The sequence below is a fragment of the Geospiza fortis genome, unplaced genomic scaffold (assembly GCF_000277835.1).
Source record: "Geospiza fortis unplaced genomic scaffold, GeoFor_1.0 scaffold5, whole genome shotgun sequence".
Classification (NCBI taxonomy): domain Eukaryota; kingdom Metazoa; phylum Chordata; class Aves; order Passeriformes; family Thraupidae; genus Geospiza; species Geospiza fortis.
Window position 1 is genome coordinate 1,887,003 of NW_005054421.1, and position 22,314 is coordinate 1,909,316.

General features: G+C 43.3%; 1 protein-coding gene across 1 annotated transcript in view; it reads right to left on the reverse strand.

Annotated features, from left to right (window-relative positions):
* METTL11B (methyltransferase like 11B) overlaps positions 1 to 19,340 on the reverse strand; it is a 20,373-nt gene extending 1,033 nt beyond the window's left edge. The window contains exons 1-3 of the mRNA XM_005426687.1: positions 19,097 to 19,340; positions 10,388 to 10,563; positions 2,449 to 2,698 (exon numbers count right to left, since the gene is read on the reverse strand). Coding sequence (XP_005426744.1) covers positions 2,449 to 2,698; positions 10,388 to 10,563; positions 19,097 to 19,340 — 670 coding nt within the window. The remainder of the gene's footprint in view (positions 1 to 2,448; positions 2,699 to 10,387; positions 10,564 to 19,096) is intronic.
* Between the last annotated feature and the right edge of the window lie 2,974 nt (positions 19,341 to 22,314).

The following is a 22,314-nucleotide window of genomic DNA, read 5'->3' on the forward strand; positions in this document are numbered from 1 at the left end:
TCAGCAGGAGGGTCTTTACATTTTCCATTTCAGGGGTGGCTCCTGCCTTCCTTGGCAGACACCTGGCTTTTCAAACCAAGACAGATGGAAAATAGATTGCTATTAAACATTCAGACAGGTCAGAAGGGTGCCTTGATCTGAGTCTCCATGGCCTGTTTATTGCAGAAAATTATTATTCTTGTCCTGCCAGATTTAACTAGGAAATCTTGGGCAAATCAACGAGATCCACAAATACAAACTCCAATCAATATTTGGGATCCATAGTGGTAGCAGCAACAGATGTGGACAGAAGCCACTGAGGAGAGTGGAGAAAATAGTGGGTGCTGAAGGGTTTTTTAATCTGGTGGTTTAAGTTATAACAAGAATCAGTGGCAGGAGGCTGGAGCCAAACAAATTCATACAGGGAATAAGTGACAACTGTTTAACAGTGTAAGCAATTACCCATTGGAAACTACCAACAGAAGTGGGGTTTACCACCTCTTGAAGTCCTCAAACCAAGTGTGGTTGAATCTTTCAAGATACGTTTTAATTGAACACAAACTACTGGGTTAGCAGGGGTTAGAGGAATGAATAGAGCAGCTTGGGATATAGAGTGGGTCAGACTAGATAATCCCAGTCCCCTCTGTTTTTTACTGCTAAAAATCTCTGTAACATTGTGTAGTAGCACTGTTTCCCTCCATCAAAGGAGTTCTGGATCAAAGATCCAGCAAAGAATGCAAAGCCAATTCCACAATGCCAATTAAACTCCTCATGTTACTCCATACCCCATGGGATTTTTGCAGATATGTATATATTATAAAATAGTGTTTTTTTCCAGTGTTATTGAGATTCTGTTTCTTATCCTTCCTTCTCAAAGATCAGGAGTTCTGTGGAGAACAGTGGTGCAGAACTCAGAGAAGAGCAAAATGAGAACTCTCACATGTGAAACATCTAACATGAACAAACAAGGACAGGTGATCAGAAACTGAATGAAAAACTTGGTAAAAATAATCACCTGTATTTTCTAGTAAAACTATTTTGTTTTCTTGATGGAAGATTTAAACTTTTATAAATGGAAGCTGTCATTTCAAAATGACATTTTGACATAGCAGGTCAAGTTTCTTTAACCACTCCTAACAAAACAAAACAAACAAACAAACAAGAAAAAAGTAAAAAGCCCCAAACCCTAAAGCTGAATACCTTTCAAGTTGGAGGAAAACGGTAATTTCTATATGGAATGTAAGCTTGCACTTTTACTTATTTTACAAAATGACTGCTTGGGCTCACATGGTTATGCATGCATAAGACAAATCAAGATTTCATTGGCAGGATTCATTGAAGCTTTTGAACGCCTAATTTGGAGCTTATTTTTCTCTTTACCTGACTTTTGGTGTAGTTTCCTAAGAAAATGAGATCTTAGAGGTGTTTCTCTCTAGCAGACAGTTCTGCCCTCGCTCCATCAAATGAATTTGCTGGCATATTTGAGCCAAATTCCAGATAGAGGAAGAAGTTTGATTAATGATTAAGATGTCTCCATATTTCCTTGACGTTAATGGAGAAAGAAGATTCAGCTCTGTGTCTGTGCTAGGAATATGATACACTCCCTTAATTAGGAGCCACATATCTGACCAGCACAACCTTAGATAGCTCATCTAAGCTCATCCCTCCTCATTTTGACTTGGATCTGCTCAAAAGGTGAGGCAGGAGCTACATTTACTGCAATGACTCAGTATTAAAGAAATGCAAAAATACAAAGTAAAATTATGCTGCTGTAAAGCAATTTGTTCAGACATCCTCTTGAATAATTTCTTCTGCCCTCTGAAACGGCACCCTGGACACTAGAGTTCAGAGATTAGGAGAAAACCTTCTTTCCACTGCACAGAATTAATTTTTTTTGTAAGGTACACAGCTCTCATTTTCTGGTTGCTCTAAATGCTGCAGGGCATTCACTGGGGTGGCTGCAGGAGAAGAAGCAGATGTTCTTTATGGGAGAGGCTACTGTGGGACATAGCTAAGGGAACCTATGTCTGATAAACATCAGTGCACGTAATAAGACCTGATCTGATTTACAGGTATTGGTGATTCCACTATGGCTTTTTTCCCTGATTGTTTCTTGAAATACCTCCAAGCCTGGATAATCAGCAGCTTCAGAAAGCACTGTTTACAAGTGTGGTCAGCCCTGTGTCTCTCTCTGCACCTAAGAAAGAACATTTCTGCTCCACAAAATCCCTGTGTGGGGCCTCACCCTCAGCTGCCCCTTTGCAGGCAGGCTGCTCTCCAAGATCTGGCACGTTTCTCCAATAAATGACCTGAAAAAACCAACTTGATTTGTACCCACTGTGCATGTGGGGAACTCTCAGAAGTCTCTTGTGGTGTTTTAGGAAGTAGCCCCAAAAATATGAGAACCTCCTTGGAGCAGAGGCTGCCTGTTCTGTGAGGTGCCAGGCCAGAGGATCACGCAGAACTAACCTGAAACCCACTGAATCCAGATGACGTCGTATCTTCGTGGGGCAGGTGTGAATTCCTGGAGGCTTTTGCAGTAATACATCTCTACTCTGTCCTCCTTGCCCTGCAGGTAGTTTGGGACCTCAGCCAGGAAATTCTCCATCATATCCACCAGCTCCACACTCTTGAAAACCGGCAGCAGGACGTGCTTGCTGATCCGACCTATCCCAGAGCCACAGTCCAGGGCACGGCCGGTGCCAGCTTTCCCCACCCCCTGGGGGATACAAGAAAATCAATGGAAATCTGAAAAATACCACCTGAAAACAATCACAGCAACTGTGTGTCTTAGGTTGAAAGATTTAGCTGGGGTGTGCGTTCTATTTGCCATCTGGCATCTATTTGCCAACTGCCTCAGAGCTGGGGCAGTTCTCTGCTGTTCATTGGGCAGTTTTCTTTATCTCTGCCACAGCCAATCCTCCCTCCAGGAGATCTCTGCTGTCCATGGCCAGCGAGTGTCCCTGCAGGGCTGATCCAATTCCATCATCCCATGGGAGATGCTGCGCCCAGGGGAGGAGCCAAGCATTCCTACCTGGATCCAATCTGAGCCTGGAGCAGCACAGCAGCCTTTGCCCCCTGCATTGCCAGAGGAGCAGCTTTCTGCTGCCCTGCATTGCCAGAGGGAGCCCAGGCCCATCTGCAGCAGCCCTGGAGCTGCAGAGGAAAACTCCCCCCTTGTGCAGGATCCCTGCTCCAGCAGCAGCACAGCTGGCACTGCAGGAGGGCTGAGCCCCCATGGGATGGGGCTGTGCCACCCCCTGGCACACAGCCCCTGTTCTAACTCTGGCAGTGGTTTGTTCTCTTTTTTTGTACTATTGCATTTGTATTTTTAATTTTCCTAGTCAATAACTGTTATTCCTACTCCCATATCTTTGCCTGAGAGCCCCCCTTACTTTTAAAATTATAATAACTTAGAGGGAGGGACATTGAATTTTCCATTTCAAGAGTGGCTCATGCCTTCCTTGGCAGACACCTGTCTTTTCAAACCAAGACACTGTTACCAGCCAACCTGGTGTCTTTCCTTATCTTTGCAGGGCTGTTGGGAGATTGATAAGAATCAGCACAGATTTGGGTACCTCTGTCTGAGCTGAGCTGGGCTGTCACACTCCTGGGCTGCTGCTGCTGGGACTTCTCACTGCATTTACTGCTGTACAGGAAGTTTTTGCTTGGGGTAAGAAGAGACAGAGTCTTTCACAAGCTCTTGGCTTTCTCAGAAGATCCACTACTCTCTGTAAAGTCCTTGCACCTTCAAATGTTCACACCTCACAGGGAGCTATGTGGCTAGATAAGCCTCATTCTGTGCCCTGGAAAGGCCAATAAAAAAGGAAGCGTACACCAAATACTGCATGCAAGCAGCAACTTCTGCAGCACACAACTCCTGAGGTGCCCATGTGCATTTCTACAGATACACAGAATCCCTGGGATCAAAGTGCAGTCCTTAAAACAGATTGTGTTTGAACAAAGATCTCAGAGTGGTAGGTAACTTGTGACAACTCAAGAAGTTTGGGCTGGAGCATATACAGAATTTCTCTTTTAGGCATGGAGAGAAGAAGGATGATTGACTAGGTTTTGCTTAACTGTTCCTTCTTTCTTCATAAATGTCATCTTTGGACAGAGATCAGACATGAAAAAATGTGGCACAAAGGCTGTGACTATGAGAAAATAATGAAGCGCTGTAAAAGAGGCTTTATAATGAAAGCTGTATTTCACCCCTAAAGCTTCCATTCTAGCTATAAAACAGCTCTTAAGGGCCTGCTGCTGTTCTGTAAAACAGAAATTCTGAGCCTACACATGCTCTGACTGTGGGATAGGAGCTGCCCTGGCCAAAGCTATCTGTTAAGCAAACATATTAAAAGCAAATGTAAACACCTTTTCCCTGTCCTCTGGAACTGAGTGTTGAAGTGAAAGCCGTGGGCCAAAGTCCCTGCTGCAACTTCACTGCGCTCAAAGGCAACAAGCCCTGGAAGAGTCTTGCTCTTCCTGCTTATTGGGAGATCCCCCCTGTGTAATGAACCCAGCATAAATCATGGAACTCACACTTTTTTGGCCTGGCTTCAGTGGGTAATTCAGTAGATTATTAAGGTCAAAGGACAGCACTGTCAATGACATGACTATGAATAGCCCAGGCCAGCATCTGATTACACGCAGTAATTGTAGAAAGAGCACACAAGGGCTCTCACCAGTCTCCAGGGCTGCTGCTCCCAATTTGTATGGCCAGGAAGATTAATCTCCTGGTGTGTGCACGAGTCCACAGACCTTCAACCCTACTGGGCTCTGGAGACTACCTGTTTGTAGTTAGCCAGAAAATGGGAGCCATTCCTCATCCAAAGGCTGCACCGGGAACACATCCCACAGCTCTTTTATTCCAAAGGAAATTTATGAGTGCCCAGTTTAGCGTCAGAGAACAATTTTGGGGTGTATATGTGTCCTAAAGGACAGTGATTCTGAGTAATGGGAAGCAAGTAGTCAGAGGAGCAGTCAGTCTCAAATTTTGAAGCCTGTTCTGGCTTACAGTTCCCAATGATACTTCAGGTCTTGGAAGCTCCTGCACGTGGCTTTTACTGAGAGGTAAAAGGTAAAGACTAAAAGGTATCAAGGAGTTCAGGAAAGGAGAAGGAACTGTGTCTTGGATCTTTACAAAGGTGTATTTCCATATTGTTGGCTGGCAGGTACATACAGGTCTGCACTGATGGGATTAACTAAAAATCTTTGAGAAAGCTGCTGAGAAAACTGGGATGATTTACCAAAACCACCAACAGAATTCGACAAAAAGCCAGGTAATTCCTTCAACATTTGTGCTTCACAGAATCTACAGTCATAGTAGGGACTCAAAACAGGGAATTCATCACTCAAAGCAGGGAATTCATCACTCAAAGCAGGGAATTCATCACTCAAAGCAGGGAATTCATCACTCAAAGCAGGGAATTCATCTCCCATGATATGTCACAGCAAGGACCTCTGATGACACATCTCTGTGTGCCATCGAGAAGGAGGAAAGGGAACGGTCATGGGAGATGAAGTTGGATCCCACACTTTGCTGAAAAGGAGTGAGAGCTTCCAGCAGTCAGTTGAGAAGCCCTGTGAAACACCACGGCTCCGTTTGTAATGAAAATGTTGACATAATTCCATGTTCAGCTAATATATTTTCAGTTTGGAAGTGCTTAGGGCTTTGACAGTGTATTAACATTTTCTTTGGAAGGCAAACATTTTCCCAAAAGTCTAATTGAGTTGAAAATCAGACTCCTTATTCAAAAAAATGGTATAAGTGAAAACTGTAAGCCAGAACAGGCTTCAAAATTTGAGACTGACTGCTCCTCTGACTACTTGCTTCCCATTACTCAGAATCACTGTCCTTTAGGACACATATACACCCCAAAATTGTTCTCTAAAGCTATATTGGGCACTCATAAATTTCCTTTGGAATAGAAGAGCTGTGGGATATGTTCCCAGTGCTACTTCAGGTCTTGGAAGAGCAGAAAGGCAGTGAAGCTATATATGACAAAAAAAAGGAATCAGAGTTCAAGAAAAAGATAAAAATCCCAGTGGTTTTCCTTCTAAATAAACAAAAAAAGGAGCGTGTTTTCAACAACATCTCTTCTATCACCCTGATCAGACTGGAGAAAAATCACTTTTCAAGAAGTTTTCACTCAGCAAGTAACCAATCACGCAGGTGAGTTGAGGGCAGAGAGGGAGCCATAAAGTCAATATAATCTCCATCTGTAATATTTTGCACACCTACAGCTCACAACCGACGCCGAATTAATGCTTCCTTTGTTTTCTTTATTTTCCTTTTTACTCCCTGCCTCCGGATCAGGCACTGGGGAACACGGTGGCTGTGTGGACACGGAGGCATTAGCAGGCTGCCATAAATATGCAGGGCTGTAGCTGTGCTGATAACCCCGTACCTGAGACAGCCTGGAGCTTGTCTGCAGAGCCCTGCTGGCTCAGGCCATGTTGCTCTTGGTTTGAGTTCTGCCCACACACACATAAAACCTCTTAACTCCAGCACAGTGGCACTTTCAACCCTCGCTCGACTCGCCCGCGGAGCTGAAATATCAGTGAATAAAACATCAGTGAAGCCCTCAGTCCCTTCCTGTAATTCCTTCCATGTGCCCAAGGCAAGATGAATTCTTTTCTCCAAAGAAATCTGTAGCTCAGTTTACAGTGGTGCTAAGGATCATGCTAAGAAATGCCATACCTGAAGGAATGCAACATCAGTCATGGAAGGGAAATGTCACTGTGTGGCATTTTCACGCCAGCCAAACTAACTCAGGAGGGGTAATTTGAGTGGAACCGGGCAAGTGTTTGTTCAGGGAGCACCGGTTTTGCCAGAATGCAGAGTTTTAAATGAATAAAACTCTCTGTGAAACTGGTATTTCAAATCTAGAGAATAGTTTTTAGCCAAAAAAACCATGGGAAAGAATGTTGAAAATGTCAAAGTAGTGTTTTTTTTTGTTGTTGGGTTGTTTTGGTTTTTTTTGTAACTTTCAAGGAAAAAAGAAACCAAACTTGTCAACTTTCATTTCTAAAGAGCATTTTTTATTTTGGAACTGACTTGAGCTCTTTGAAACAAAGGGGAAAGTTTTTCAGAGGGTGAAACAATAAAAATATTGTTCAGTTCATCTGAAACAAATTTTCCTATTTCCCAATTTTGTTAAACTTCTCTTAAAAGAGAAGTTTGTTTCATCTTTTTAGCGTGAAGCATATTGGTTTTTTTCTATCTTGATCACCTTATGGATTAAAAAAAATATTCATAGAGCCATAAACTCTGTAATACAGCTCATTAGCTTTATTATCAAGTCACTGCTACAGAAAGCCACTAAATCTCTGTATCTGGTTGAACAGGATTCAAATTTCAGTAGTAAGAAAGACAAATAAATCATAAGAAACATAATCAATTGGCTACATCTCAACAGGCTTTAACAAACAGAATCAGAATAAGCAAAAGGTGCAGACTCCTTTCTGTTGCTTTTTTATTTTTTTCTTTCTTGTTTGATCTTGGCCATTCAGAGTATCCTTTCTATCCCTGGCTAATTATAGGAGTGGGAATTTTGCTCTGGAGTATTTTGTATCTGTCATCACAGCTGATGCATTGGGTATGATTCCCCTTTGGCATGTGAAACTCTGTCACAGACTGTACTTCTTTCCTTTTCGGGTCTTGGAGAGGTGACACAAACCTGCTGCAGGAAACTGCATCTGTGTGATGTCTAGGAAGGGAGAAATCTTCCCCTGAGCACACACTTCTGCACCACTTGAATTCCACAAATGTCCTTAAAACAAGACTTAAATAAAATTTAAGGAATGTGCCTCAACTGTGTTTCATTTTCCTTCTGAAAACGCTGTTTTCAGAAACTTCATATGTCGTATTTTCTGAAAAATCCCTTTGCCAGGATTTTCTCCTGGGAAGCTGAGAAGCCTCAGAGAAAAAGGAAAACAATATTATCGCATTTGCTTCTCCTGTGTTTTGCTGCTTTGGAATGTGTTTGGAGATTGTTTATCCAACAAGTGAATGGTTTTTACTTAATGACCAAACACGGTCAGGCTGTGTCGGGACTCTGGAGAGTCACGAGTTTTTCATTAGTATCTTCTAGCCTTTTGAAAGTATCATTTCTGTATTCTTTAGTATAGTTTTAGTATAGCATAATATAATATAATATAATATAATATAATATAATATAATATAATATAATATAATATAATATAATAATAAATTAGCCTTCTAAGAACATGGAGTCAGATTCATCATTTCCTTCCTGCCACGGGGAACCCCAAAAATACCACATGCAGAAATGTTACCATCAGCTTCAGCTCCTCACTGAACCTCCTTTGTATTTTCTCATTTTGTGTTTGTTGACAGTGTGACACAGGGAGGCTCTGAGAAGCCTTTTTTGCCTCAACATTAATACAAATGATTGTTGATACAGAAAAATGCAGCTATTCACTTGTGTTTTTCTGGCTCAGAGCCCCAAAAGTCTCCCTCTATCAGGTACAGCAAACTTTGCCATCACTTGCCCTTCACAGGTCTGCATGATTTCTATCTGTTATCAAGCCACACTCATTTTCCATTCCAATCCATTTAAACTGTGCCTTTTTTTTTTGCATATACAACATCTAATTAACTTGTTGAGCTTTCTTCCCACAATGGATCATTAAGGCTAAGAAAAGGTCATGTGGCTACCCCAAATTTGTATGTTTGAGCAGAAACTTAAAGATCTATGGCAGCATTATATAGAACTAGTAATTTTGTCAGCAGGAGAACTTCACAAATTTGTTTGTGGATTCTTAAACATCTAGTACTGTTGTTGAGTTGATTTAGTGGGCTCCTTCCCTGGGAAAAGGGAAGGGCAGTCAGAAAACCATCAGGCCACACTTCTAAAGGTTTTCAGATTTCTAAAGACAGTTTTAGGACTCAACAGGATTTTCAGAAACCTAAGGACCAAAGTGATACTGCTCTTAAAATCCCGCTTGGCATCTCCTTGCAACTCAGGCCAAAGCAGACCTTTCAAGACTTTACAGTCCTTTAGCAATCTGCCTGAAAAGGTGTTCAGTGACACTGGAATGTTTAAGGAAAAATATTTTGCCTAATGTGTAGCCTCTTCTATATAATGTGTAGGAGAAAGTGGATTTTGTTGCAGCATTCTCAGAAATACCTATAAATAGGCAAACCAGAAACTGGGCATTTAGTCTCAGCTAGTTTCCCAACTGGACTGCAAGAATTTGCACAGACAAATCTGCCACTGAAGCCAACAAGGATTTTATCATGAAAGGTTTCAGTCCTGCATTCAGAATTAATCAAACCCAGGTAAAAGAACTCCTCATTGCAGCTTGGGAGCATTAGAAAAGGATGTAAAACAGGTAAATAATGATGTAGGACCAGGCAAAATGTGTATTTATTGTATTTGCCGGGAATGCCCCAATGAAGGCAGGAATGATGAATCTGACTCCATGTTCTCAGAAGGCTAATTTCTTATTTTATGATACTATATTATATTAAAGAATACTATACTATACTAAAGAATACAGAAAAGATACTAAATGCTAAAAAGATAATAATGAAAACTCGTGGCTCTTTCCAGAGTCCCAACACAGCTTGGCCCCAATTGGCCAATGAGTCAAAGCAACTCACAGCAGAATCCAATGAAACAATCACCTGCGGGTAAACAATCTCTAAACACATTCCACGTGAGCAAAACAGAAGAAAAACAAATGAGATGAAAATTGTTTTCCTTTTCTCTGAGGCTTCTCAGCTTCCCAGGAGAAAAATCCTAGGTGAAGGGATTTTTTCAGAGAATGTGAATGCCACATGTATTCATGCTGAAAAGTTACCTGGTGGAACACATGATTAGACCCAGCAACAGTGGTGACTGCAAATCAAACGTGACACACAGTGCCATTTAAATCAGGCGTTCCTGGGCACCGTGCAGGTAATTTTTGAAACATCACCACTGTCACATTCATATTTTCTCAAAAATCCCTTTGCCCAAAATTTTTCTCCTGGGAAGCTGAGAAGCCTCAGAGAAAAAGGAAAACAATTCTTACCTCATTTGCTTCTCCTGTGTTTTGCTGCTTTGGAATGTATTTGGAGATTGTTTACCCACAGGTGATTGTTTCATTGGATTCTGGTGTGAGTTGTTTTCACTCTTTGGCCAGTTGGGGCCAAGCTGTGTTGGGACTCTGCAAAGAGAAATGAGTTTTCCTTATTATCTTTTTAGCCTTCTCTAAGTATCCTTTCTGTATTCTTTAATATAGTTTAGTATAGCATTCTTTAATATAATATAGTATCATAAAATAATAAATTAGCCTTCTGAGAACATGGAGTCAGATCCGCCATTCCTTCCTCTGTCTGGGGGCAACCGAAACACAATCCACCACTGCTCCTTGCAGAAGATGAGATTAAATGACTCACCCCAACAAACTTCCTGAGGAATTCCCGGGAGGATTCCACGTCGGTGTTGGAGAGCTCGATGTAGTCCCCCATCATTCCCTCCTCCGTGGCGGGCACCTCGCGGTAGAAGTGCTTGGCCCTGGCGTAGAACTGCATCTCCCCGTTGATCACTTGGCTTGTCAGGGCGTAAAGCTTCACTGCAAGCAGTGAAAATCACCATTATAAATCACCATTTTATCGTTAGTGACAGATATTTCTGCCTTAGCTAATTGTTCCATGTGGTGGTGGAACAGCAGGCCCAAGGCCTACAAACCAAACCCTGACCCGAGCACACAGGGGCCATGAGGGAGCTGACAGCTCTTTGTGGGAACAGAGCTCTGCAGCAGTGAAAAACAACTTGGTTTTCCTCAGAAAGAGCTTGGAGACTGTGGAAAACAACCTGCTTTCCCCGAGAAAGGACTCTAGGACTGTGATAAACACTAGCCACCTGTATAAACTGGTTTTATACCATTGGATAGAGAAATGAAAGTTATCTCTCACAAACAACCCTTCCTGCATCAACACACCAGGAGTTTGAGTGAGCAATCAATACAGGGCAACAACTTGCGACCAACTGGGGATAGACAGGGGATGTTCTTAAAAAACCTATAAAAGGGTTTAATAAAATAAACCACGTTGGATCCTTTCTTTTTGCACCATAAAATGTGTCCTGCATCCTTCTTTATCGAGCGCCACAGCGACACTCCAAAGGCACAATGATGAATGTTGGATTTTACCCTTTTCTGACCCAGAGATGGGGCAACTGAGAGGCATTTTAAAAACTTTTATTCCATTTTCAATCTCATGAGAAGGGTGCAGATGTTATAATTCACACCATCACAATCAGAAGCCAATTATTTCTTAATTACAATACACTATAAGTGTTTCTTGGCCTATCAGCTTTTGCCACACCATGCTGTAAATGCCTTAAAGCCAATAATCTAAAATTACCCCTCGTGGGTCCTACTACAATGCATCTTTCATAGTTCTATTTCTCCAAAGTATCCAGTCTTATTTACAAAACCATCCTTTGAAACTTGTTTCTAGTTCCATTTCTCTCTCAGCAATGTCTGTCCTATTCCATGGCATTTCTAAGTCAGCATTTCTTATCTCAAGGTTTACATACAGATGCACACTGTGTGAGCCTTCTGCCAGGGCTTGAGAATTTTCTCAAATCCATTTCCCACAGATGAAGACCTGTAAACTTAATTTGAGCCTTCAAAACACCAAATCCATTTCTAAAGCAACGGTGGAAGGAAAGGTGTTGGATTGAATCCTACAAGACCTGGCAGGGATCCAGCCCTCCTCATGAAAATTCGCTGCTTTCAGGTTCAGAAGTCATTTCAATCATCACACTGTGTTTTTGTGTCAGTGAAGAATCACTTCAGGTTTGCAATGAACACACATGCCAAGGACATCAAGTGGTCTGATTTTTCCTGGAAAAGCTGTGGGCAGCATTTACTACTGAGCCGGGTCACCATTTCTGCTCTCACTGACCTAACTGTTGTGCAGATTTCCAGAAATGTTTCCCAGCTATTGACAGCTGCACAGGGAGTGCCCCAGGAAGAGAGGGGATGAATGAGGCACTTGCTCTGGTTTATTTTTAGTGATACTGTATGGTCTGTGGCAGTGCAAGTAAGCTGAACCAAGGAGCAGATGGTAGTCTCAGACCTAAATGAGTACACAGGGGGGACACAATTTAGAAGAGACACTCCTAAATTTTCATCTGGCACAGGTCAAGGAGCAAGGTAATCAGTGGGTGATATACTGAAAGGTTCCTGTGTGCCAGAGGCTTGGAGGTTTCCTTCCACGGCTTGGCTACGTTGCTGGTAACATACAGCAATCAATATTTTGAAGCTGTTTTATTAAAACCTGTGAGTTTTCCTGGATAAAGTTCTGTTTTTCCCTGTTCTTTAAAAACTGAGGTGAATCTTCCACAGCCTGGGGTTTTCTGTACTCAATGTGCATCATCATATCAAAAGTATGGATATATCAGAAGTTTGGATTGAGGGAGGCTGTCAGTTTTGCTGGCAAATCATCACCTCTGACTGTCTTGTGTGTGCACACAACTGCCCAGGCATTCTCCTGTGTGAGTGACAGACCCTCCACCCAAAACACAACTCCAACACAGTGAAAACCAAGCAACGAGGAGGAGCAGAGTCACACTGGGATGAAGCCTTTGCAAGCACCACCTTGCAGTGTGAGACCAGCTCTGCTGCAGCTTCCCAGAGCTCCCAGGGAACTGGAAATGCTCCAGCAGCAAACACCTTCTGAGTTCATGGCAGGAGAGGCAGGGAGAGCTCCCTGGCAGCAGTTCTTTGTCCCTGCATCTTCAAACTTCCAGGGGAGCACTGCCAGCTCCTGTGGGAAGGGGCTGAATAGGCTTGTGCAGGCCAGGGAACAGGAATTATGCCCTCCATACAGAGGAGGAGAGCAAGGCCAGAGGCCCTGAATATAAGCCTGGAATGTGTTTAATTGAGGGCAAGCAAGCTCAGCGGGGAATGATAAGTGTGTGCCTGCCCATCCTCAGCAGGAGAGTGACATTTTGGAGGCAAATGAGGGGGGGACAAAGGAAGTAGGATAGGGAATAATTACCACCAAGGACCACTCAGAACAGAATAGTGCTATTGGGTTACATATAAGCAGCATGCCCAGCATATCCCTCATCCAACAAAAGCAGCATTACCAGCCCCTCTTGTCATCACCTGCTTAAGTCAACTGCTGAACGGATACTATTAAAGCTTTAATCCATTACACATTTATGTTATGCCTGAGAAATTTATACCACAAGAAGCACTGAGCCCAGCAAGGGTCAAACCTGGGAGTTTTACACACTCCAGTGATTATATTCACATACTCAGAAGAAACCATTTAGCTGAAGAAATTAATGTGAAGGGGGCAGCAGCCAATCCCCAGAACAACTTGGCCAGGGTGGCTCCCAGAGCCTGGGAAGAAGACTCCATCCATACCTGGGATTTTCCCAGTAAGGAATCTCTGTCCTTATCCAGAAGTGGCACCATCTTGTCTTCTCTGTGTCTGCTTTTGCTCTGTTTCAGAGGTCAGCCTGTCTGCTGAACAGAACTGAATCCCTATATGTTGGCTTTGTGAGATTTTCCATATAAGAAACCAGTGATGATTCCAGGGGTTGTTCCATGGACCTGTCAAGGGATGGTGATTTATCCCTTTTAGTTAGATTGAAAGGAAGGACATTTACAGGCTGTCTGCACACCAGGACAGCACGAACAACAAATATTCAGAGTCTTTCTACTCAAAACATGAGCCTGACCTGCGGCAACACATGGGGACGATATGGTGTTCAGGATATCAGATCTGGAGTGTCTGCTCTCACATTTCTCACTCAGAACCAATATCAGGCTTGCAGAATTCCTGCCAGGACTTGCATGCACACACCAGCTGACTGCAGCTCCTCCTGGGCCATGTGGGGCCCCAGAGCCCTGCCCTACGTGCTGGCATCTGAAACAATCTTTGGATGAGCATCCACAGGGGCTTCTCCATTAAACTGTGCAAAGATGTTTTTATGCATGTCTCCCACCCCAGGGCATGCAAGGACACAGGACAGTGCAAAGAGGGGCACTGTACCCCAAATTTTGTCCCGTGGACCCACAGCCTCACTTGTACAGTGTGAGATCCACAGAGGTGATTTCCACCTCTCGCTCCTTCAGTGCTGCTCCTCTCTCTCAGGAATTTGCAGCACTGCCAACTCTCCCAATGCACAGCCCAGTTTTGCAGACACAGCCAATCAACCTCACCTCTGATCTGCCTCGCAGCTGTGCCTGGCATGCAGGCTCCAGCAGCACCACAGGGAGGAGGAGAGGGTTTGCCAGCTTGCAGGAATCTACCCCAAAAGAGAAGCGCCACATGTCCTTGGTGGCTGTCAGGGTTGCAGCCGTGCCTCCCCCTCATCACAGGACCTGTCTAGCCAGAGGCATCTCCCTTTCCATGACCCGTGTGGGACTGCCTCATGCATCAGGAAATTAAATACTTGTGAGGCCTGCTATGGGTACACAGGCTGCCTTCAACAGATTCCATAAAGTAGGGCATGAGCAGGATAGGACAACACAGGCTGCAACTTCCTCAGACATCACAGGGCAGGCAGCTGGCTAACATCTGAGGTTCTTGCTGTTAAGGCAGGTAACTTGTAAGATTTGAAGTCAGAAATGTGTTTCCAGTAAAGAAGAAACTTTTTCATGGCACACTTGTCCCTCAGCTGAATCTGCTGGCAAGTCCTCAAGGGAAGGTGGCTGAAGCAAACTCACTGCTCAGGCAGGCTGAGGGCACCAAGTGGCTCCCTAAAGGTCACTCCAGTCATGAGACATCAATAATTTTCAGTCACTGCAAACACAGTCTGGATGCAGAGTGTGATCTACGGCTGAATGCCAGCCAGTGTGGACTAGACAGACACCATCCACCTGAGCCTTTTGCCCTGCAAAGTTCAAAACATTACCTCTCATATTTTCTTATGGATCAGTTAAAAATGTTGTTTTCCAGTGCATTTGGTCTAAATCTCTAAAGAAATGGACCACTTGACACATAAGACCCAGTGCAATCCCAACCTGCAGTACACTGACTTACAATTCTTGACTTCAGGGTTTCCTCAACTAAATTTCCCTGGCAGAAGTAAATGTTGCAAGTAATTTTTTTTGAAGTTTTTATTTGTGAACATTATTTTGTGGCTCCAATTGCTTTCTGTGAGATACTGAACCAATTCCAGTTTGGCTGAGTGCTCCCTTTTAAATGCAACATCTGCTTTGTGCATCAGTTGAAAAAGGGTTATCTGTGTGCATGGAAGAATCTACCTCTCTGCTGTGGTCTGAGTACAATGTAAATTCTGCTTTATGGAGGATGAACATCCTGCCATCCCCAAAGCAGATTTTACTTTTAGCCACGTGCCTCACATGCAGGAATATTTGTCTCCAGGGGTGGATCTTCTCAGTTTTCCACTGCAGATCTCAGCCCACTGGCACCCAGTCCCACAGCCCGTGCAAACACGTGCATCATTTCCAGCATCTGAGTAGCTCCAATAAAGCCCACTGGGCTTAAGGGCTCTCACACACATTTAAGTACATTGTTGGATCAGGGCCTGAAGTTACTCATGTCTTTTATTTATAAATGTTAGCCTGGTCTGTAAAAGTGACATGTTTCTCTTAAGAGGCTGTGATACCAGATACACTCAGCTCCTAAGTAAACACACCCAGAAGAGCTCCACCACTGAGCTCAGCAATGGAGTGGGGGGAGAATGGAGAGTTAGCAGAGTTTGGAGGAAGCTTTGGACCATGCTGACCCTGGGCAGCACTGCAGGATTCAGTGTGAGGCTTGGTTTCAGTGTTATTACTCATAAATCGGGTTAAGCACATGCTTAACTTCCCTGCTAGGTCACAGTGTTGCTCTAGTCCTTTGTTTACACAGTGATATCTGGCTCCAGTCTTGAGGACTGAGAAGCTCAGCTCATTTCTGCTCAGGTCCACTCTGAACTGAGCTGGAAACTGTCATTGTGCAGAGATGTTCAGACCTGCCACATTCTGTTCTCTCCATCACAGAAAGCACAGGATCACAGGATAGTCCAAGTTGAAAGAGCCCTAAGGAAGTCTCTGGTCCAAACTGCTGCTCAAAGCAGGGACAGACATGATGCCACATGAGGCTCAGCAGGGTTTAGACAGCCACCAGTGATGGAGAATTGTACAACTTCCCTAAGCAACCTATTCCAATGCCTGACTGTCCTCACATAAGAAGATTTTTTTCATTATAACCAGTCTGGACTACTTTGGATTCATGGCCACCAGCCTTTGTCTTCATGCTGCACACAACTGTGCAGATCTTAGCTCCATCTTATTCATGACCTTCCTGTAGGTGCTAGCAGGGTGATATTTGGTCTCTCTTCTGGCTGAACATGCCCCATTCCCTTTGTCTGTCTTCTCAGGGCATGTGCTCCAGTTCCCCCACCACAATGACAGTCTTCATTCCATGCCATTTCCTGCTCTGGCAGTTCAAGGCCCTTTTGCTACAGAAAAGGTGATAATTCCTTCACTCAACTAGCCATGCTTCTGTTAATTCATCCTGGATTCTGTTGGCTGCCAGGACATTAATCTGCTGCCTACCAAAACCCCACCAGGAGGAACTCCCTGGCCAGCCTGTGATGTTGCTGCCCAGGGTTTTACCATTCCATGGTTCTAAACAGGACAGGTCCCAGGACAGACCCTCGTAGGATTCCACTGAGTTCAAGATTTGACCACAACTTTCTGAGCCAATCACCTGAACATTTTTTACCTGACTGTCCCCCTATCCAGACCCTGCCATCACAGCAGGATGTGAATTTCCCTGGATGTGTACTCACAGCACATGAACCACTCCACCTGTGTGGGGGTCCCAGTTGTGGGTTTCTCTGGGGCTGGATTGAAGGCACTTGAGATGATAGTTCATATTTGGACTCAGGTGTTTATTATTTCTTATCAGTAAAACACTCTCACTGCAGTGAGTTCTGCAGCTTTTCATTAGAAGGCACAAAATGGCCAACAATCTCTTGTTCCCAGGTCTCCTAAGGCTAAACTATCCAATTCAGAACTGACACCTGGATTATTTTCCCTTTTAACCTAGGATGACACCCTGTGCCCTACATCTTGCTGCCATCCACAACATACTAAAAATCCCAAAATCTCAATTTCTCACCAAGTGATGCACCTACACTACTCTCTAGAATCTATTTACACTTTTGTGGGTTCCAGTCTAGCTTGAAGTCTGGGAAACTTTCTCCATGGATGAGGGTCAAAGTCAGTGCTGCCCTGGGGGTCAGGGCACCCCAGAGCAGACAGAGAAATATTCCCAGTGCCCTGGGTTTCCACACACCTGTCCTCATGCCCACTTTTACTTCAGGGAGTCAGACACATGGTGCAAATTCACCTGAAGGCTGGGCTCACAGTGCATCTTCCATGGAGTCAAAGTAACTTGGGTAGGCTGGCAATGGGCTTGTAACATCATTAGTTAAGTTTTAATGAGTCAGATCATGAAAAGCTTGGCAGAGGGACCTTTGGTCTGAGAGGAACATTTTCCAAAGCTTGTTGGCCAGGAATGGAAATTCAATAACATTCAGACAAGAAATAAGTATAGTTTTATGAGTGAAGCAATTAGGCCTGGAAACAGCTGAGTGGTGCCTGATGGGTTCTCAGCCATTTGAAACACTTAAACCAAGGTATTTCTGTGTTCATAAATAAATTCTGTGTTCTGTGACGCAGACAAGTTACAAACACGCTGCCAGAATTTTTACACTCAATTCCAAGTTAGATGCTCACAATGGTACCTTCTAACCTTAAAATGATGCAGTGGTACTTACACTAACAGCTAACAATGTAGGAAATCCTGCTCAGTTTCTAATAAGTTGTGTTTATTTTCAAAACAAATGAAAGAATAACATTTTCATCAACTTCATCAGATTCCATCAACCTGTAATTGATTTCCCTTCCTTTCCATCTTTCCTTCCTTTCCATTGTTCACAGCTACCTACCACTAGGGATAGGAGTATTTATCTTCCATGTTTCATTTTAAATAGCTGCAGATATTGCTGCATTAAAAATACTAAGGTAATAAATACAGTATATAAATATATATATTTATTAGTAAATATAGCATATTATATATAATAATAATAATACTAAATTGCACATTAAAATACTAAGATAACATGAAAATTTTTTTTCTCTTTACAGGATTAATGAATTCTACCCTCTTGAGCAGAGTTATCACTGGGATCTCTACAGTTCACACAAATAGGTAAGATATTCCTTTTGCCTAAATGGATCATTCAATTAGAAAGGAACCCCCAAGAATTCACTTAAACAGATTGCACAGGCTCATCCATCCCATCTTAACATTCCTACAGGTCTGACATTGAGTGTAGGCTGAACAATTCTGCTTAAAACAGAACATGCTAATGTAACACAGACTCAAGTCAAATCTACTTTTTAGCTTTATTCTCACAGGGAAATTTTGTTTCTTATTCAGGGCCAAATTTGAATAAGAAATGAACATTCATTTTTTACATCTTAAAAAACCCAAAAAAACCTACCAAACCCTCTTGGCATTCTGTAGCAGAGGCTGTCACTGAAATTTGTATATAAACAAATTTTTGGAAGCATTTTCCTCCCAGAGAGCAAACAGTAAGTTAGACAATCTGCTGCAGAGATCTGTGTAAGAAAGGCTCTTGAAAAAAAAATTTAAATCACCACCTTTTGAGCACTTGTCCAAATCAATACAAACACCAGAGCTAAGGACACCCAGAATGACAACAAAAAAGGTATCAGGCACAAGAAAGAACCTCCTGCCAGCTCTGCTAGTTTTGCATTTGTCCTTCCAAGCTCCAAACAGGTCAAGGCACGTTTTACTCAAATGATGCCAAAAATAGGAATGGTCAGCCAGAAACCAAACTTCTCCTTCACTCTTGCAAGTCTTTCCCTTGCTCTCCTCTAAAAATCTGTGGAGTATTTAGGTGAAACAACAGACTGCTGGATTAGAGGGAGTTGGGAGACACAGTTCCAAACTCTTTAGTGAGCACTGCAGTCTCTTGAGCTGGGTTTCTCAAAACTACTCCTCCTCCTCCTCACTGCCAGTAACCATCTCCACCTTCTGACACAATCCATCTTTCCAGAGCGCACATGGACACTCCTGCCCACAGCTACTCACCCAGGGGGAGCTTTTCCAGCAGGTAAAGGTAGCACTTGAAGAAGTCGTTCTGGATTGCCTTGTGCAGGACAAAGGACATGCTGTGCCGACAGAGTTCCTCATCTGTCTTGTGCCAGCGTGACTTAAAGGCCAAATGCGCTGCTTTATAGGCCATGATGAAGATTTTTTCTGGGAGAATGGACTGCTGTTGTGGCTGGTGTTCTCTGGAGGAGCTGTCCTTCCACGGGGGCAGAGGCAGAGTCATTTAAATTGTGGCAATGTGCTGTCATTCTATATGGGGTGTGTGCCAGGGGGTGGAGGCGGGTGAGAGGGGAGTGAGAAATGCTGGCTCTTGGCACTGGCTCACACTTATCCCTGGAGTGTTGCCCTCTGAAGCAAGCAGGTGCTGGAAAGTGAAATTAAAAAAAAAAAAAAATCCACCAGGAAATTGCTTAGCCAATGTTAAAGCGTATCCGCTCCAAAAAGGAGTGGCTTTAATTCAATTGTACTTTTCTTAATCTATTCAGCTTTCACTCCAAAAGAAGTCAGAATCTCCCTCTTACATCTTGCAGGATGATTTTGTTTCTGTGTCTCTCCCTCACTACTGGTTCTTCAGTGCAGGGCACTCAAGAGGAAGGCCAGAAGACAGAACATGGATGTACCTCTACACAAAGTGTGAGTCCTAATAAACTGTGATTCCAGCAAGCAAAGGTGGAATCCTTTTCAAGCTCTGTTTGTTCCAGGATGCTGCACTGCAGAAACACTGTCAGGAAATTAGATGTTCTCAATACAAATGGGCTGCCCTACGCCCCCAGCAGCACTGCAACCTCCTGACAAATATCTGCCCAAGTTTTTAAGAACAGCACAAAGGTGACCCAGCCTTCACTAAGCAAAACAAATCTTATTTGGAAAAACAGACTTGATTTTCTTTTAAGCAGGATCGGTTCCCTAGTCCAGCTCACAGCTGATATGTGGGAGTTTATCACATGCCACAGTTTGGGGGCTGGAACAGCCACCTGGGATGGCAGTGGCTGCATCCATAATGCAGATTTCCTGCTCCATCCTGTCAGAGAGGTGTGCTGCAGGGTGTTGGAGCCCTGGCTGCTGAGAATTTTAAACTTTCTGTGCTGACAGACTCTGACTCCCAAGGGAGCACTGCATTGACCTGAGGCCATGGAGAAGGCTTCCCAAATGGAATGACAGAACTGGGATTGTGGGTGTGGAGTTTGATTAGAAATGCGCAATATCACACGGTGGAAAACTTGGAGTTTAAGGTTTTAGAATATAGTAATATATGTAAAGCAAGATGGAGCTTTTAGGGCAGTGTCTGGTCCTTCTTCACCTTCTTCTCCATGGGTTTGGGTGGTTTTGTGTAATTGGATAAAAAAGTCCCCATTGCAGACCATGGGTGGTTGGTTATTGGGTTAAAAGTAAAAATAATGGAGGCGTCATTTCTCAATTGAACAATTTATCCTTAAAAGGCCTTGCAGAGAGAGAGAGATGGGGCTCCATTTTTAGTTTGTTAGAGTGATGTGCTGCAGAGCTCAGGGTTGGTGAGACTGTAACAGAGATAAGAACTAATAAACATCTGAGTCCAAACAAGAAATACCATCTACATGCATTTAATCCCAACCCTGGCAAAAATAAGCAAAGAATCCACACCAGAGAGTGCCACAACAGCCAAAGGTAATCCTGGATTCACTCAGCAAAGTGAGATTTCCTCTTGCCAGACACCATAAACCCCATAAGAATTGTTGGGCACAGTGGCACCCACACTTGTCTTTCCATGGTACAGTTCTCACCCGATACAAACATGTCAGAAATAACAGTTCTGAAAAAAACAGAGTTAGTTTTTCAGGGTTAATGTTGGTTAAAACTCTTTAAGGTAAATTAGTCGTAGGTTTGATTCACAGCAGTCCTGCCCTACACAAAAAGAGTGAAGATGTCCAGAAGGCTGCATAAACACTACTTTTATTTTCTTATTATTTTACCTGCATAAGATCAAATCCCTATTGCAGATCTGTCAACTGTGAGTTGCTGTGGACACTCCTTGCTCCTCAGATCCTAGTGCAGATAACCAACTGAATCTCAAGAGCACTGAGCCTTTCAAAGCACTTGCAAAGCACTTCCTACTGCTGTCAAAGCTTAGATCAAACAAATTTGTGCCCAGAACTGTGTGATAAAGAGCACATAAACAGCAGGGTTTGGTTTGTTGGTTTTGGGGTTTTTTTTGGTTGTTGGGTTTTTTTAGTTTTGTTTTGGTTTGGTTTTGCTTTTGGTTTTGTTTGTTTGTTTTGGTTTTTTGTTTGGTTATTTCACTACGTGGATGCTTCATTTTCTATTTGTAAACAACAGCATATTCATATTTTCTGCTAAGAGCAACTCACAAGTGGTTCATGCTGTCTCCTAAACTGATATTCTGAACAGGAGTAGCATCAGTCTCCCCAGAAGCTGTGACCAATTCAAGCACTGTTACACATCCCACATCTGCGCTCACAAGGAGTGTGGGGTTTGAGTGTGGGCACAATGACACCCACGCTATCTGTGACTGCTGAAATGGGAGCAAACCCACATCTCAACTTTAGTTTCCATTCCCAAATGGCCACTTGATTCTTTCTGAAGTTGAAGGCAGCTTACCAGCCTTTTTCTTGGTGGTAGGGAGAATCCAGAGCTCTGGATAAAGTGGAGTAAACAAAACTAAACTAACAGTCTACATATCCACAATGCCTGCCAGTCATTGGCTTGAACAGCTTTTGGTCTAGAATAGGAATGTGCTTGTATTTATGTGGGTAAGCCAGCAGTTCCTCTGTGTGCCTTCCTCTCCCTTCCCATGAGATCAGGCAGCCCTGTGACCAAGAGGTTTAGCAGAAATGAAAATGAGGGATGAGCTAGAGAGGCTCCTTGTTAAAACACCTGCAGCTCATCTCTGCCTGAGCAGCCCAATTAAAATCATGTATCAGGTTGTTTGTGATGAGTTGCTGCAAGATCCAAGGTGGATCTGCTTGTTGGAACATCAGGATATTTAAGGAGGAGTTGGACTTGCTTTTCTATTAGTAGGTAACCATCTGTCCCTGCAGATTGGAGCTGTGCATGTATTTCTGAAGCACATCAGCTGCACAGAAGAGAGAAATAAAAACATGTGCACAAGCTCCACATATCAAATAGATCACAAAGGGTCAATGTTGCCTTTAAATGGCTGTGTTCTGCTTACAAAACACCTGGTATGCGATCCAAGTTCC